The sequence below is a fragment of the Seriola dumerili genome, unplaced genomic scaffold, assembly GCF_002260705.1.
Source record: "Seriola dumerili isolate Sdu_G_001 unplaced genomic scaffold, Sdu_1.0 BDQW01000200.1, whole genome shotgun sequence".
NCBI classification, from domain to species: Eukaryota; Metazoa; Chordata; class Actinopteri; order Carangiformes; family Carangidae; genus Seriola; species Seriola dumerili.
Window position 1 is genome coordinate 365,139 of NW_019174455.1, and position 12,298 is coordinate 377,436.

Below are 12,298 nucleotides of genomic sequence, written 5' to 3' on the forward strand. Positions count from 1 at the left end.
GTCAATTAAAATTAATCAGCAACAATACAATTCTGATAATCATTTAAAAAAATTTTAAGCATAAAATATAAAACAAATATTCTCTGGTTTCAGCTTTGTTCCTGGTTTTCTTTGTCACCTCTGACAGTAAAGCGCATTTCTTTGGAATGCTGGTCAAACAAAACAGACATCTGAAGATGTTGCTTAGAGTTAAGACTAAACATTGAAACAATTCAGAAAATAATCTACAGATTAACTGATAATGATAACTGCATTTTTAGGCAGATTCATCATGCAGCTCGTTGAATCCATGTACAGGCTTAAGTTAACTTGCCAGACCACATGTCACGTGTGAGTGAGTCCCCTGAGTAGATCCTGTCTCTGCTGTCTCTGACATGGCGGAACAGTAATGCTATTTGTCTGACTCTGTTATCAACTGCAATAAATTTTTCTAAAAATGAATTTTCTTAAAAATATTGCTTTTCAAAACATTCCAGCTAAATGAAGGTAATAGCAGGATCATGGACAAGTTAGATCACTGCTCCACTCCGTCTCTCCCCCCTCTCTGCATCTCTTCTTGTTAGTGTAGAGGAAAAAGGTGGCAGTCATGAAGGAAAGTCCAGTTAAAGCCTTTCAAAGTCCAGAGCTGACAGAATTCAGACTCGCACAGAGAGATAAGAAACATCTGTCTAGATTTGTTTCCCTCCTGAACACTAGACATCACCAAAGTTTTGAGGAGGATCCGCTTCATTTGACCATGGCTGGTTATTGGGGGGGGCGGTGTCTCTCGCTCTCCCAGCCCCTGCGGATCTTTGCCAGTCTTGACGTCAGGCACGGCAGAGCCAAGAGGAGCCGTCCCACCAGGACTACGCAGGGCAGAATGAGGGCCAGCAGGTAGACTGGAGGCAGGTAATAAGGGTAGGCCCCAGGGAAGAAGGCAAAGTCCCAGCCAAAGAAGAGAGTGTGCATGATGGAGAGAGTTAAGGCAACGTAACCAAGTCCTGACTGGAAACACAAAAAACAGTCAGTCAGAGAATTCCACAAAATGTAACAAAGATAATTTAGATGATTAGAACTTAGAACTTCCTGAATGAGCCTCTGGAGACTCATCATCTCATTTTCAACATGGTTTTGACAAGTCATTACATTTCACCAACTATTGTGTGTACATAAAACTTACACAGAAACACAATTACACACAGTGTTAGCTGCCCCTTCAACATCACACACATCTGACAGATTACTGAGTATTACAGCTGCACAATTAATCAAAATACAGAATCGCAATATGGCCAAGTGTAATATCAAAATCACAAGAGCTGCAAAAGATTGCAGGAGCTGCATTGTTTTGATAAAGGTAAAAGGTGTTTCATTGTTGTGCATTGTTAGCAGAGCCAGAGTAAGAGTTGTATTGCTACCGACACTCCGACCTACAAATCATATTCTCAAGGCGTAAAGGAACATGTTTGTTTGGTACAAGACCAACAAATATCACATCATCATCACTTTTAAATCTTCTGTGAAAATGAATCAAAAACAATAACTCCAGTTGAAATCACATATCTGCCAAAATAATTGCAATATGCAGCCCTCGGCCCTACTGAGTATTTATGCATCAAACAGGAAGCAGCATTAGCATTCATTTGCAGTCATGGCTGTTACTTGTTATTTCTGTTCCCTCTCTTTTAGCTCTGTGTTTGGTCTCCTCCTCCTCCTGAGGAAAATATCTGGCTCTTAAGCAGCTACTTGCTCCACTCTGTTCACCAGCTGGTTGCTCATTCTCTCTCTTCCTCTGTGGTGCTGAGCAGGTGGTGGACAGTGCTTTTAGAGCTTGAATTGAGTTGAGTTGAGCTGAAACATACATTAAAGATGTTGGAGCCTGTTTGAGCAGATGAGTTAGAGGAATGGGACAATACCACTGCAGCCTTCCTGCACCTGCTCTGCAGTCATGTGGGGTTCTGCTTTGCCTCTATGACTGAGTGAGGCAGAGGGGTTGTGGTATACAGAGGCATCACATGACTGATCTAGAGACTGATGTCTTTTATTTAGTTTGTAAAGACAGCCAAATAGCTCACAGATCATAAGACAGGCTTTAGTTTGTTGTTTTTTTTGTTATGATGATATTGAAGAAACATGAGGACCTGGCATCATTTACTGAGTAATATGTGGACATCAGATCTGAATTTCATATGACACCAGCAATGTGTCATTTTTCCAATAACGTTCTGCATTTCCTTGTTATTTCTCTGGTGTTGCTACCAGTTGGTTTGACCCTCCAGGTTTTTGGAGATGTTATAGAATCAGGAATAATTAAATAGCATCCTCTGCTCTGTAGCATCAGTTAGATTAATTCTCAGATCCTCAATCAGTTTCCTAGAGGAGCCTGTGGTTGTTGAGCTGATAATACCTACTGACGATGCACCTGCCTCATGAGTCCTATGAGTCAGTTCAGGCCTAAGAAAATCATGAATTTGTAGAGAGTATCATTTTTTATGTTTGCTGCAAAAATCAACAAAATGTGTAATTTGACTGTATAGATATACCTCACCTCCCTTCACATTTTTAACTCCTCTGGATGAATTTTACACTTTCCCCTTTTCTCAAGTCTGTCTAAATACAGTACTCACATGTCTCACAATATGTACATTTAAAGACCCATCCAGATTGGCCATAGGACGTAATGTGACTTCACTGACGTGGTCCCAGCTCTGTGCAAAAACACTTTCTAAAGTTCAGCTAGTTACTGAGGCTTCAGTTACAGTGAGACACAGTGTGTAAATTACGCTTTTTGTAGGAAGCTCACTGTTTCCTCATACCAAGCTGTGTCCTGGTGTAGGAGGGGATGAGCCAGCCACAGACAGGAGGAGTGATTACAGCCACCATCTTTACTGACAAACATGTGAAGCCTGGACTTTAAGTACAATTAATGAGCAGCAGGACAGAGAAGTCTTAAAATCATATGCTGATCTAAGCTGACCTGAACAAATGTAAACTCCCTCCAACTGAGGGTGTTTCCAACAGAGGGCAGAGAGGTAACAGCCAGCAGACTGAGGACTCCAAATCCCAGAATCCCACAGGACAGGTAGAGGTCAGACCTCCACACCTGTGACTCCACCCAGGACTTTTCAACACCAGCTTTCACCTAAAAGTGAGTGAACAAAAACATATATCATATATACATATATGTATGTAAACACTGTAACAGCTCTGTGGTGTACACCAACCCAGTACTCACCTGCTGGTAAGCTGCATTGAGCAGTGTGTACCCTGCAGCCCTCCGCAGCGTCAGACACATACTGTACACAGCGTGGAGGAGAGTGCAGAGGAAGCTCAGCAGGCCGAGCTGCTTCCGCCTGCACAGCCAACGGTCTAACCAACCTGGAAACCTCTTATATTTGGTTCCCCTGCCCAGCTGGAGGACAGCTGCCACAAGACCTAAAGAAGCACAGCACTTAATATGACTGTGACATTTTCATCCAGCATGAACAAAATAAAGGTGCTATTTCTGTACAAAATTAATTTACAGGAGATAACAGAATGACACCTGGAAGATAGACGAGAGCCAGTGTAACCAGGGCAACCGCCGGCAGAGTCTCATTCACCGTCACTAGTGGTAGCTGGTGGAAGTTGTTCTCTCCTCGATCGAGGTAGGGCAGCAGGATGTGCCTCACGAAGCTGTATCCATAGAAGAAGAGGAAGAGAAGGAACACGGCCAAGATGGGGCCTCCCCAGGAAGGGAAGAGGATGAGCGGGGCTTCCTCAATGTCTCTGGATCCACACAGACCCCCCAGATCCACAGGGCTGAAGCCAAGACAACGAGCCAGCTGGAGCACCAAGGCTTTAGAGTGGGAGCAGTCACTGCAGACCAGGACCTGGAGGGGGATTAGATCAAGGGAGACCAGATTTTCAGGGCATCAGACACAGTGGATCAGTAAAGAATATCACCACTTCTGCTTAGACCTGTACTGTACTGATGTTACATAGTGAGGTGTGTTTCCAGGTGCTCCAGAGTATGACTGCATGTGAGAGAAACAGTTGTATCACAATAACAATATCACCATGTAACTACATGCGATAACCACTGGTGTCAGGACCTGTACATATCAAAGTCAGTCCCATAGAATTATCGTGAAACTGACTTCTTTCATATTACCCAAAGGTTCTTTAGTTTGACCTGAGATAAATGCTCTTTGCTGGGTACCACCTCACCTGCCTGCTTCCATCATAGGCTCCAGCCTGAAGCGCCCAAGCTGAGATGACATTGAAGCCCTTGACCACCCTGCTCTCTGGGAACAGCTCAGCCAGCCTCTCTGCATGTGACTGCTCTCCACTATTCAGCCTGGTGGCATTGCTGACATCCACCAGCACCTTCCCAGCCAGCAGCTCCCTAAGCCCCACCAGGGTGTAGTAGTGCTCTGGGTAGACTGCAACGAACACCACCCTCTCTGCACCGTCCACCGCCTCCCTCTGTGATCGCAGCTCCACCCCGTCAGGAAACATACCCCTGGGAATACGGTGTGGGTCACGGCTGCCCACCACCACCCTAAAACCACAGGCCACCAGCCGGATCGCAAGGGACCGGGAGAAGTCTCCAGAGCCAATAATGCCAATCACAGGGCCTCCCGGGCAGCGAGGCAGGGGCTTTGAGGCATCAGATGAGGAACCAGCCAACAAGGGCGTCTTCATGTCACTCTGCATGATGATTAACTAAACAACTGTGAAGTAACACAAGGCTGATTTTCAGATCTCACCTATGGACAGCAGCAACAGCAAAGAACTGTTATGACTTTTACCTGATTAAATGAATATTCATTATAATTATTATTATTATTATTATTATGAAAGGAATGGATATGACATCACTCAATGATGATGATGATGATGATGATGATGATGATGATGAATTTAATACACTAGCCAATGGCATAGTTACTTATGTATTTGTAAGGCAATGTGTAAAATACTAAACATAAATGTTCCAAACATAATAAAAAAACAGATTAAAACAGAAGAACATTTGTATCTGAATATTGTATGGCATCCATGCAAGAGAAACAGATTATAAACAAACACTGGAAAATCCTAGAATCCAAGTTTGAATCACATGACATCCTTTTTGCTTCAGGAGAGTTATAAATGTCAGAGATATAGTTGTCAGCTCCATTTATCAGGAACCTACACAAACTAACTGGCTTTCTCAACAAGTGTTTGGAAACTATAGATGTGGAAAATGTGACACGGTTTAAATATATTTGATTCTAAGACATTTAATCACACTCAGTCAGGAAAGATAAAAGAATTTAACCATCTTTCTACATGTGATCTGTATCTTGATATTGCCCATATGGCTTAATGTATGTAGGCCAAACAAAGCACAGTCTCAGACCGACTGAGTATAAGGCTGCCATGAGAAATGGAAACATGAACTAGGCACTACTAAGCGAAAAACCATGGGTCAGCTACTTCCCTTGAATTTATTGGCATTGAAAGAGAGCGCCCCAATTTAAGAGGGGTAATCTGATAATCAGTTTTTCAGTATGAAGCATTTTGGACGTATGAATTGAACACAATTGAACCTTGTGGATTTAATGAAACACAAGATTTGAGTTCTTTTCTGTGAGGTGAATAATCTCATTTATATCTTTTTCCACATGTTATCTGGACTCTCAGGGAGAGATGAGCTATAATTCCTCTGACATCCACCCTCCTCAATAAGTGATTTAGAGGGAAAACTGTATGACCAATGATCTACGTCTGTAAAGGAATTAGACTTTTTCATTCAGTCAGTTTTTTATATAGAAGTTAGTTCTCTTATTTTTGTTAATAATGTGTAAAACAGTAATTTTGTAGCTTTAAGTAATATTAATGATGTGGTGATATTTTATAATGTGTAAAACTGTTTGGAACTTTGGAAAAAATGTTAAATACGATGATAGTTGGTCATGTGACCCATGTATATGTATTTATCACACCTGTGAACGCTCTCGTAATTGTAAGCTACTAAGTGAACCTGAAGAATCCAAACGCGTTGTAGTCTCAGTATTATATTTGATTTTAACTGGCTAATTAATCAAGCAGCACCTGACCGCTACTGGCGGTGCACGGGAATTTTGTTCACATCAAATATTCCAGTTTGATGGATTGTACTGCCTTTTTCATCTTCACCCCCTCAGCTCACAATTAAAAAACAGCCTGTTCAGTAATAATACATGAATCAACATACACATCTCTGCATGTTGACAATAATCAATAGTTATGGCAACGCCAAAAAACACCTTTTTAAATCTGACATAATATTTATAAACCTATATCACGGAGGGAGAAAAAAATATATAAAAAATAAATAAGAAAATATTTAAATATCCTTTAGTCGTCTACTTTGATTAAACAGCGTTTCTATGTAAGTCCATCACAACAAGAATGAAACTGACAACAGCTGAGTGCACACACTTACAGCACAACTCAGCACAAACACACCTTATTACTTTAACATGATTGAATGAAGATGACTCACGTCTTCTCTGCAAGGATTTCAGTTTTAAACCTGACCTAAAAGCTTCACGTTCAGAACTGCTCAGTGGATTTGTTGTCCAACACTCTGGGCGACATTTACACTACAGGACAGAGGACTGTGCCTGTCACGTGTACGGTATGCGCCGCCCACTGGTGCCTTCACTTACTCCTGATCAGCTCCGACTTTTGTTCTCTTGTAAAAACCTATGATTAGAGGCCCTACCACACTGGATAAAGGATGCAGTCTGCATTCATTCCCGTGTCAAATGAGTAGTCTCAGGTATTTACCGGCTCCAACTCTGATCAGCTGTGATGTAGACATGACACCCAAGCTGTGAATCTTTCAGAGCGCAGACACTGTAAACACACCTGTCACCTGTCCAGCTGTGGTCCAGCTGTGCTGTGCAGCTACACCTTCCGCTGAGAGTAAACCGCACTGACCCGGGGATGAGACGGGACGGATCCATGTCAGCATTGTGCACTGTCCTCTCAGTCTGAACTAGACAAACTCGTCTGTCAGTGTGAAAGGACTCAATCGCCTCTTCAGCGGGTTATAGGCGCTCGTTTTGGTTTAAGAGTGTATTAGTGTGTAATCTACAACATCTAAAAGTTTTTTAATCACACATTTTAAAATTACATACAAACTATCCAGCATTGCTGAAAGTCACTAAACTTCATTTCCTGTGAATGAAATATTGTACTTTTTACATTTATTTGACAGTTTGTAGTTTAGTTAGGTGCCCAGTTACTTTTTAGACTAAAATGTTATGTAAAAAACGTATTATTATTTATATTATTATTATTATGTTAGTTATTTATCATAATTTTAAATAATAAAATACAGTGATAAAAATTAAAAGCAGTGGTTCCAAATCTTTTCAGTTTGTGTCTCCTAACAGCAAAGCACTAAGTGTCTGCTTCATGTTTCAGGTGTCTATGAGTCGTAACAGTTCCACCACAAACACCCTTAAACCCCTACAGATGTTTTTATTAAACAACTGTTCATAGCCCAAAATCACAGAGCTACTAAGATTAACTGGAGTGATACAACTGGGTATAAACACAATAGACAGTCAACACATATTAAAAGCTGCATTATTTTCAGTCGTCACATCATCAAAATACATCTTTCATTCATTTTTAAATGCCAGACACAGGGGTCTAGAGTTACAGATTTGAATTAGGTCACATCTGTTGGACAGCCATTGAAAAATGGAAACAGGCGGGAAAATGTTTCTTGGATTCATGGTCACAAAAATGACACTACAGTGCACACCATTTGCTGGTAATGTCCAACAGCAACTGAAGGCATCACATGTGACAGCGGAAGATAAGGCATGCTCCCTGTGTGTCAGTATGATAATGCAAAGAACAGAGGAACGACTACAGTAAGAAAAACAGTTTCTACATTGTATGAACTCATCTTCTGTTTCTCTTGTGGATTGTCCCACCTCAGGCCTAGTGTGTGTGTGTGTGTGTGTGTGTGTGTGTGTGTGTGTGTGTGTGTAAGCTATAAATATCCTCTCGACATTTTGAGGGTTCTGTGCAGTATTTTATTTGTTTGTAGTACTGCAGTCCTATGATCAGACACCTCAGATGTTATACCTGCAATTTGCTGAAGCCAATCTCCCAGTTTGGGGGTCACAGCCTCTGATGCTCCTATTACCTCTGGAACCACTTTAAACTTCACCTTCTACATCTGTTCCAGTTTTTCTTTTAGCTCCTGGTACTTCTCGATCTTCTCACGCTCCTTCCTGATGTTACTGTCAGCTGGGTTTGACACATCTGTCACCACTGTCCTCTTCTGCTCCTTGTCAATTGGTTGGTTAGCCAGCAGCTGTTTCTCAGTGCAGAACTTGAAGCCCAAAGGATCTCTCTCTCTTTCTCTACAGTTGAAACCAGAAGTTTACATACACTGTATAAAAAGACACATAACCTTTTTTTCTCACTGTCTGACATTAAATCAGACTAAACTTTTCCTGTTTTAGGTCAGTTAGGATTACCAAAATTATTTATATTTGCTAAATGCCAGAATAATGAGAGAGAATTTTTTAGACAATTTTTTATTACTTTCTTCAAAGTCAGAAGTTACATACATTTCATTAGTATTTGGTAGCATTGCCTTTAAACTGTATGACTTGGGTCAAACATTTTGGGTATCCTTCCACAAGCTTCTCACAATAGTTTGCTGGATTTTGGCCCATTCTTCCTGACAGAACTGGTGTAACTGAGTCAGGTTTGTAGGCCGCCTTGCTTGCACACACCTTTTCAGCTCTGCCCACAAATTTTCTATAGGATTGAGATCATGGCTTTGTGATGGCCACTCCAAAACATTGACTTTGTTGTCCTTAAGCCACTTTGTAACTAATTTGGCGGTATGCTTAGGGTCATTGTCCATTTGGAAGACCCATTTGCACCCAAGCTTTAACTTCCTGGATGATGTCTTGAGATGTTGCTTCAATATTTCTATGTAATGTTCTTCCTCATGATGCCATCTATTTTGTGAAGTGCACCAGTCCCTCCTGCAGCAAAACACCCCCACAAGATGATGCTGCCGCCCCTGTACTTCACAGTTGGGATGGTGTTCTCAGGCTTGCAAGCTTCCCCCTTTTTCCTCCAAATGTAACAATTGTCATTATGGCCAAACAGTTCAATTTTAGTTTGATCAGACCACAGGACATGTCTCCAAAAATGAAGGTCTTTGTCCCTGTGTGCATTTGCAAACTGTAATCTGGCTTTTTGTTGCTTTTGGAGTAACAGCTTCTTCCTCGCTGAGTGGCCTTTCAGCCCATGTTGGTACAGGACTCGTTTCACTGTGGATAATGACACTCTCTTACCAGCTTCAGCCAGCATCTTCACAAGGTCTTTTGCTTTTGTTCTGGGGTTGATACGTACATTTCGCACCAAAGCACGTTTATCTCTGGGACACAGAACCCGTCTCCTTCCTGAGCGATATGATGGCTGGACATTCCCATGGTGTTTATACTTGCGCACAATTGTTTGAACAGATGAACGTGGCACCTTCAGGCATCTGGAAATTGTACCCAAGGATGAACCAGACTTGTGGAAGTCCACAATTCTCTTCCTGATATCTTGGCTGATTTCTTTTGATTTTCCCATGATGTCACATAAGGAAGCAGTGTGTTTGAGGTGTGCCTTAAAATACATCCACAGGTGTGCCTGTAATTAACTCAAATGTTGTCAATTAACCTATCAGAAGCTTCCAAAGCCATGACATCATCATCTGAGCTTTCCCAAATTGTTTAAAGGCCTAGTAATCTTAGTGTATGTAAACTTCTGACTTTGAAGAAAGTAATAAAAAATTGCCTAAAACAGGAAAAGTTTAGTCAGATTTAATGTCAGACAGTAAGAAAAAAAAAGGTTATGTATATATATGTATATATATATACACACACACACACATATATATTCAGGCCATGCTGCCTGTAAATACAGAAACAGCATGCAGACACCATATCAGTGCTTTTATACTCCATGTCATTAGGAATAAATAATAAATGTTATTTAAAGACTGTTTTTCAGCCTATTAAAAACTGATCATAGGAACAATAATTAGGTTGATGAATGCTGCATTTACATTCACCTGCTAGGCCATTGACGGATCCCACTGGACACACTGGAGCACACTTCACCACACTTCTAGCTCTACAAATTACTCATGTGAAAGTTAATGGGAAGTCAACATGTCCAGATGGCTGCAGTGATGGATATTACTCTTCAGATTAGGGTCGGATATAACCTGTGTGACTGGGTGTTGCCAAGAGCTGAAGAAGATTGAAGAAGACAGAAGACTGATGAAGACAACATTCATTCATCCTCTGATTCAACATATTCCTGAAGTTGTGCTGTAAGCACCACCCCTGCTGAACCTACAAGGTTCACGTCAGGGTGGATGTAACTGAACCTTTATCACTGAACGTACGACTGAACCTCCAACACTGAACCTACGTCACTGAACCTACATAACTGAACCTACATCACTGAACCGAGGTCACTGAAATGACATCACTGAACCTGCATCACTTAACCTTAATCACTAAACCTACATACATCAATGAACCCTCATCACTGAACCTACATCACAGAACCTACATCACTGAACCTTCATCACTGAACCGAGGTCACTGAAATGACATCACTGAACCTGCATCACTTAACCGTCATCACTGAACCTACATACATCAATGAACCCTCATCACTGAACCTACGTCACTGAAACTACATCACTGAACCTACATCACTGAACCTACGCACATACAATGCACTAGTTTCAAGAAAATAACATTATTTTGTTCTAATTAAAGGGAAAAATGAATTTCCTGAGTTTCCTCATCATTGGAAACTTATGTCACCATATGTGTTCTTAAATTGTATTTAAGAAAATAAGTATGTAGTAACTCTCTGTCAGAGAGGAAGATTTTTTTTTTTTTTTTTTTTTTTTTTTTTTTTAATCAAAACACATTTTCCAAAATATGAAAAGAAAAATGAGGATGCAGTTTGAGTTCTGAATTGAGACAGCTCTACCTCCTTAAACACCATATACCACAGTGCCATGAGAAAGACACTTCATGCAGCAGCCACTGAAATCCAGCTTTACTTTACAAAATCCAGTGTGAACTCTGGGCTGTGTAATTAATTTGGCCATGTCTTCAAAGTACCACTAGAGGGAGCCATCACATTGAGTTTGTTCTTTCAAAAGGGTCCTTCTGCAGGTTACAATACTTACAGTTATGGCCCTCTCTTGTAGCCTGCAGACAGAACCCTCTCTGTACTGTGATTTAAACTACATCATGATACCATCAAATACAGACAAATAACAACTAGTGATCTGGCCAGGACATGTGCTGTTTCTGTATTATGTTCACTTCTCAGACCTTCTGCTACTGTTCAGGGCTTTTAACAGCAACAAAAAAAAAAAAATTATTTAATTTTTAAAACATAAAAATAAAGATTTACATAAATCACTGAGGCCATTGGCTCCTCTGCTCCGGCCCTGCAGCTCCGCTGGATCAACGTCTGCTGCTGATGCTTTATTAATCGTATAGTGGGCAATGCGCCAAGTCTTTTCACTTCTGTCTGGCTCGTCCCGCAGTGGTTCGCCTGGTACCTCGTCCAGGCCGAACCCTCACTCTGTCGGCCCGTGTTCCTGCAGCAGAACGTACCGATCGAGCAGGCTCCAGAGCTGTCAGGGTGTGTGAGGCAGTTCATCACAGCTGTTTCTCATCATTTCATCCATAGTCAAATTACACACAACTCAGTAAAACCAAATATGGAATATAAAACGCTCTACAACATGCAACACCACAAATTCAATAAAACCAGTATAGAAAATATATGTACACACGATAAAAACCACACTAATAAATAAACGTGCAATACTGAATAAAAGGATTAAAATAACTAGTACTGGATCAAGTGATTAAAACACTCTCTCACTGGGACACACTTATCACGTTATCCAGGCTGCTTGGAAAAAAGATGGCCAATGACTGCTGCACTCTCAGACCCAGAAGTGACTTATAGAGGAAAACACCACTACCTTGACCTCAAGCCTGAACAATGGAACCTCATTGAGTAGCTAAGCCAGCCCCTGAGCCATTTGAAGGAGCTACGGTCTTTCTCAGTGGACAACAATATGTTACACTCTCAGCACTTCACACAGCTAGTGCAAAGTCTTGAGAAGTCCATACAGAGTTCAGCTCTTGATACTGCACCAGTAAGGTCATTCCAAGCGCATGTGGCAGAACAGATCACAGCAAGATGGCAAGGACTTTCAGTGTTCCAA

General features: G+C 41.2%; 1 protein-coding gene across 2 annotated transcripts; it reads right to left on the reverse strand.

Annotated features, from left to right (window-relative positions):
- Nucleotides 1-22: 22 nt before the first annotated feature.
- Nucleotides 23-6,603, reverse strand: LOC111228092 (metalloreductase STEAP3-like). 2 transcript variants are annotated; one of them, XM_022753898.1, is made up of 6 exons: nt 6,494-6,603; nt 4,189-4,694; nt 3,524-3,851; nt 3,215-3,414; nt 2,957-3,121; nt 23-984 (listed from the first exon to the last, which is right to left on the reverse strand). In XM_022753898.1, exons 2-6 carry the CDS (start codon nt 4,675-4,677, stop codon nt 745-747), a joined length of 1,422 nt encoding a protein of 473 aa, XP_022609619.1. In that variant the 5' UTR covers nt 4,678-4,694; nt 6,494-6,603; the 3' UTR covers nt 23-744. The 2 variants fall into 2 exon arrangements, with proteins under 2 accessions (XP_022609619.1, XP_022609620.1); XM_022753899.1 differs by having other exon boundaries at nt 4,189-4,730.
- Nucleotides 6,604-12,298: the final 5,695 nt, after the last annotated feature.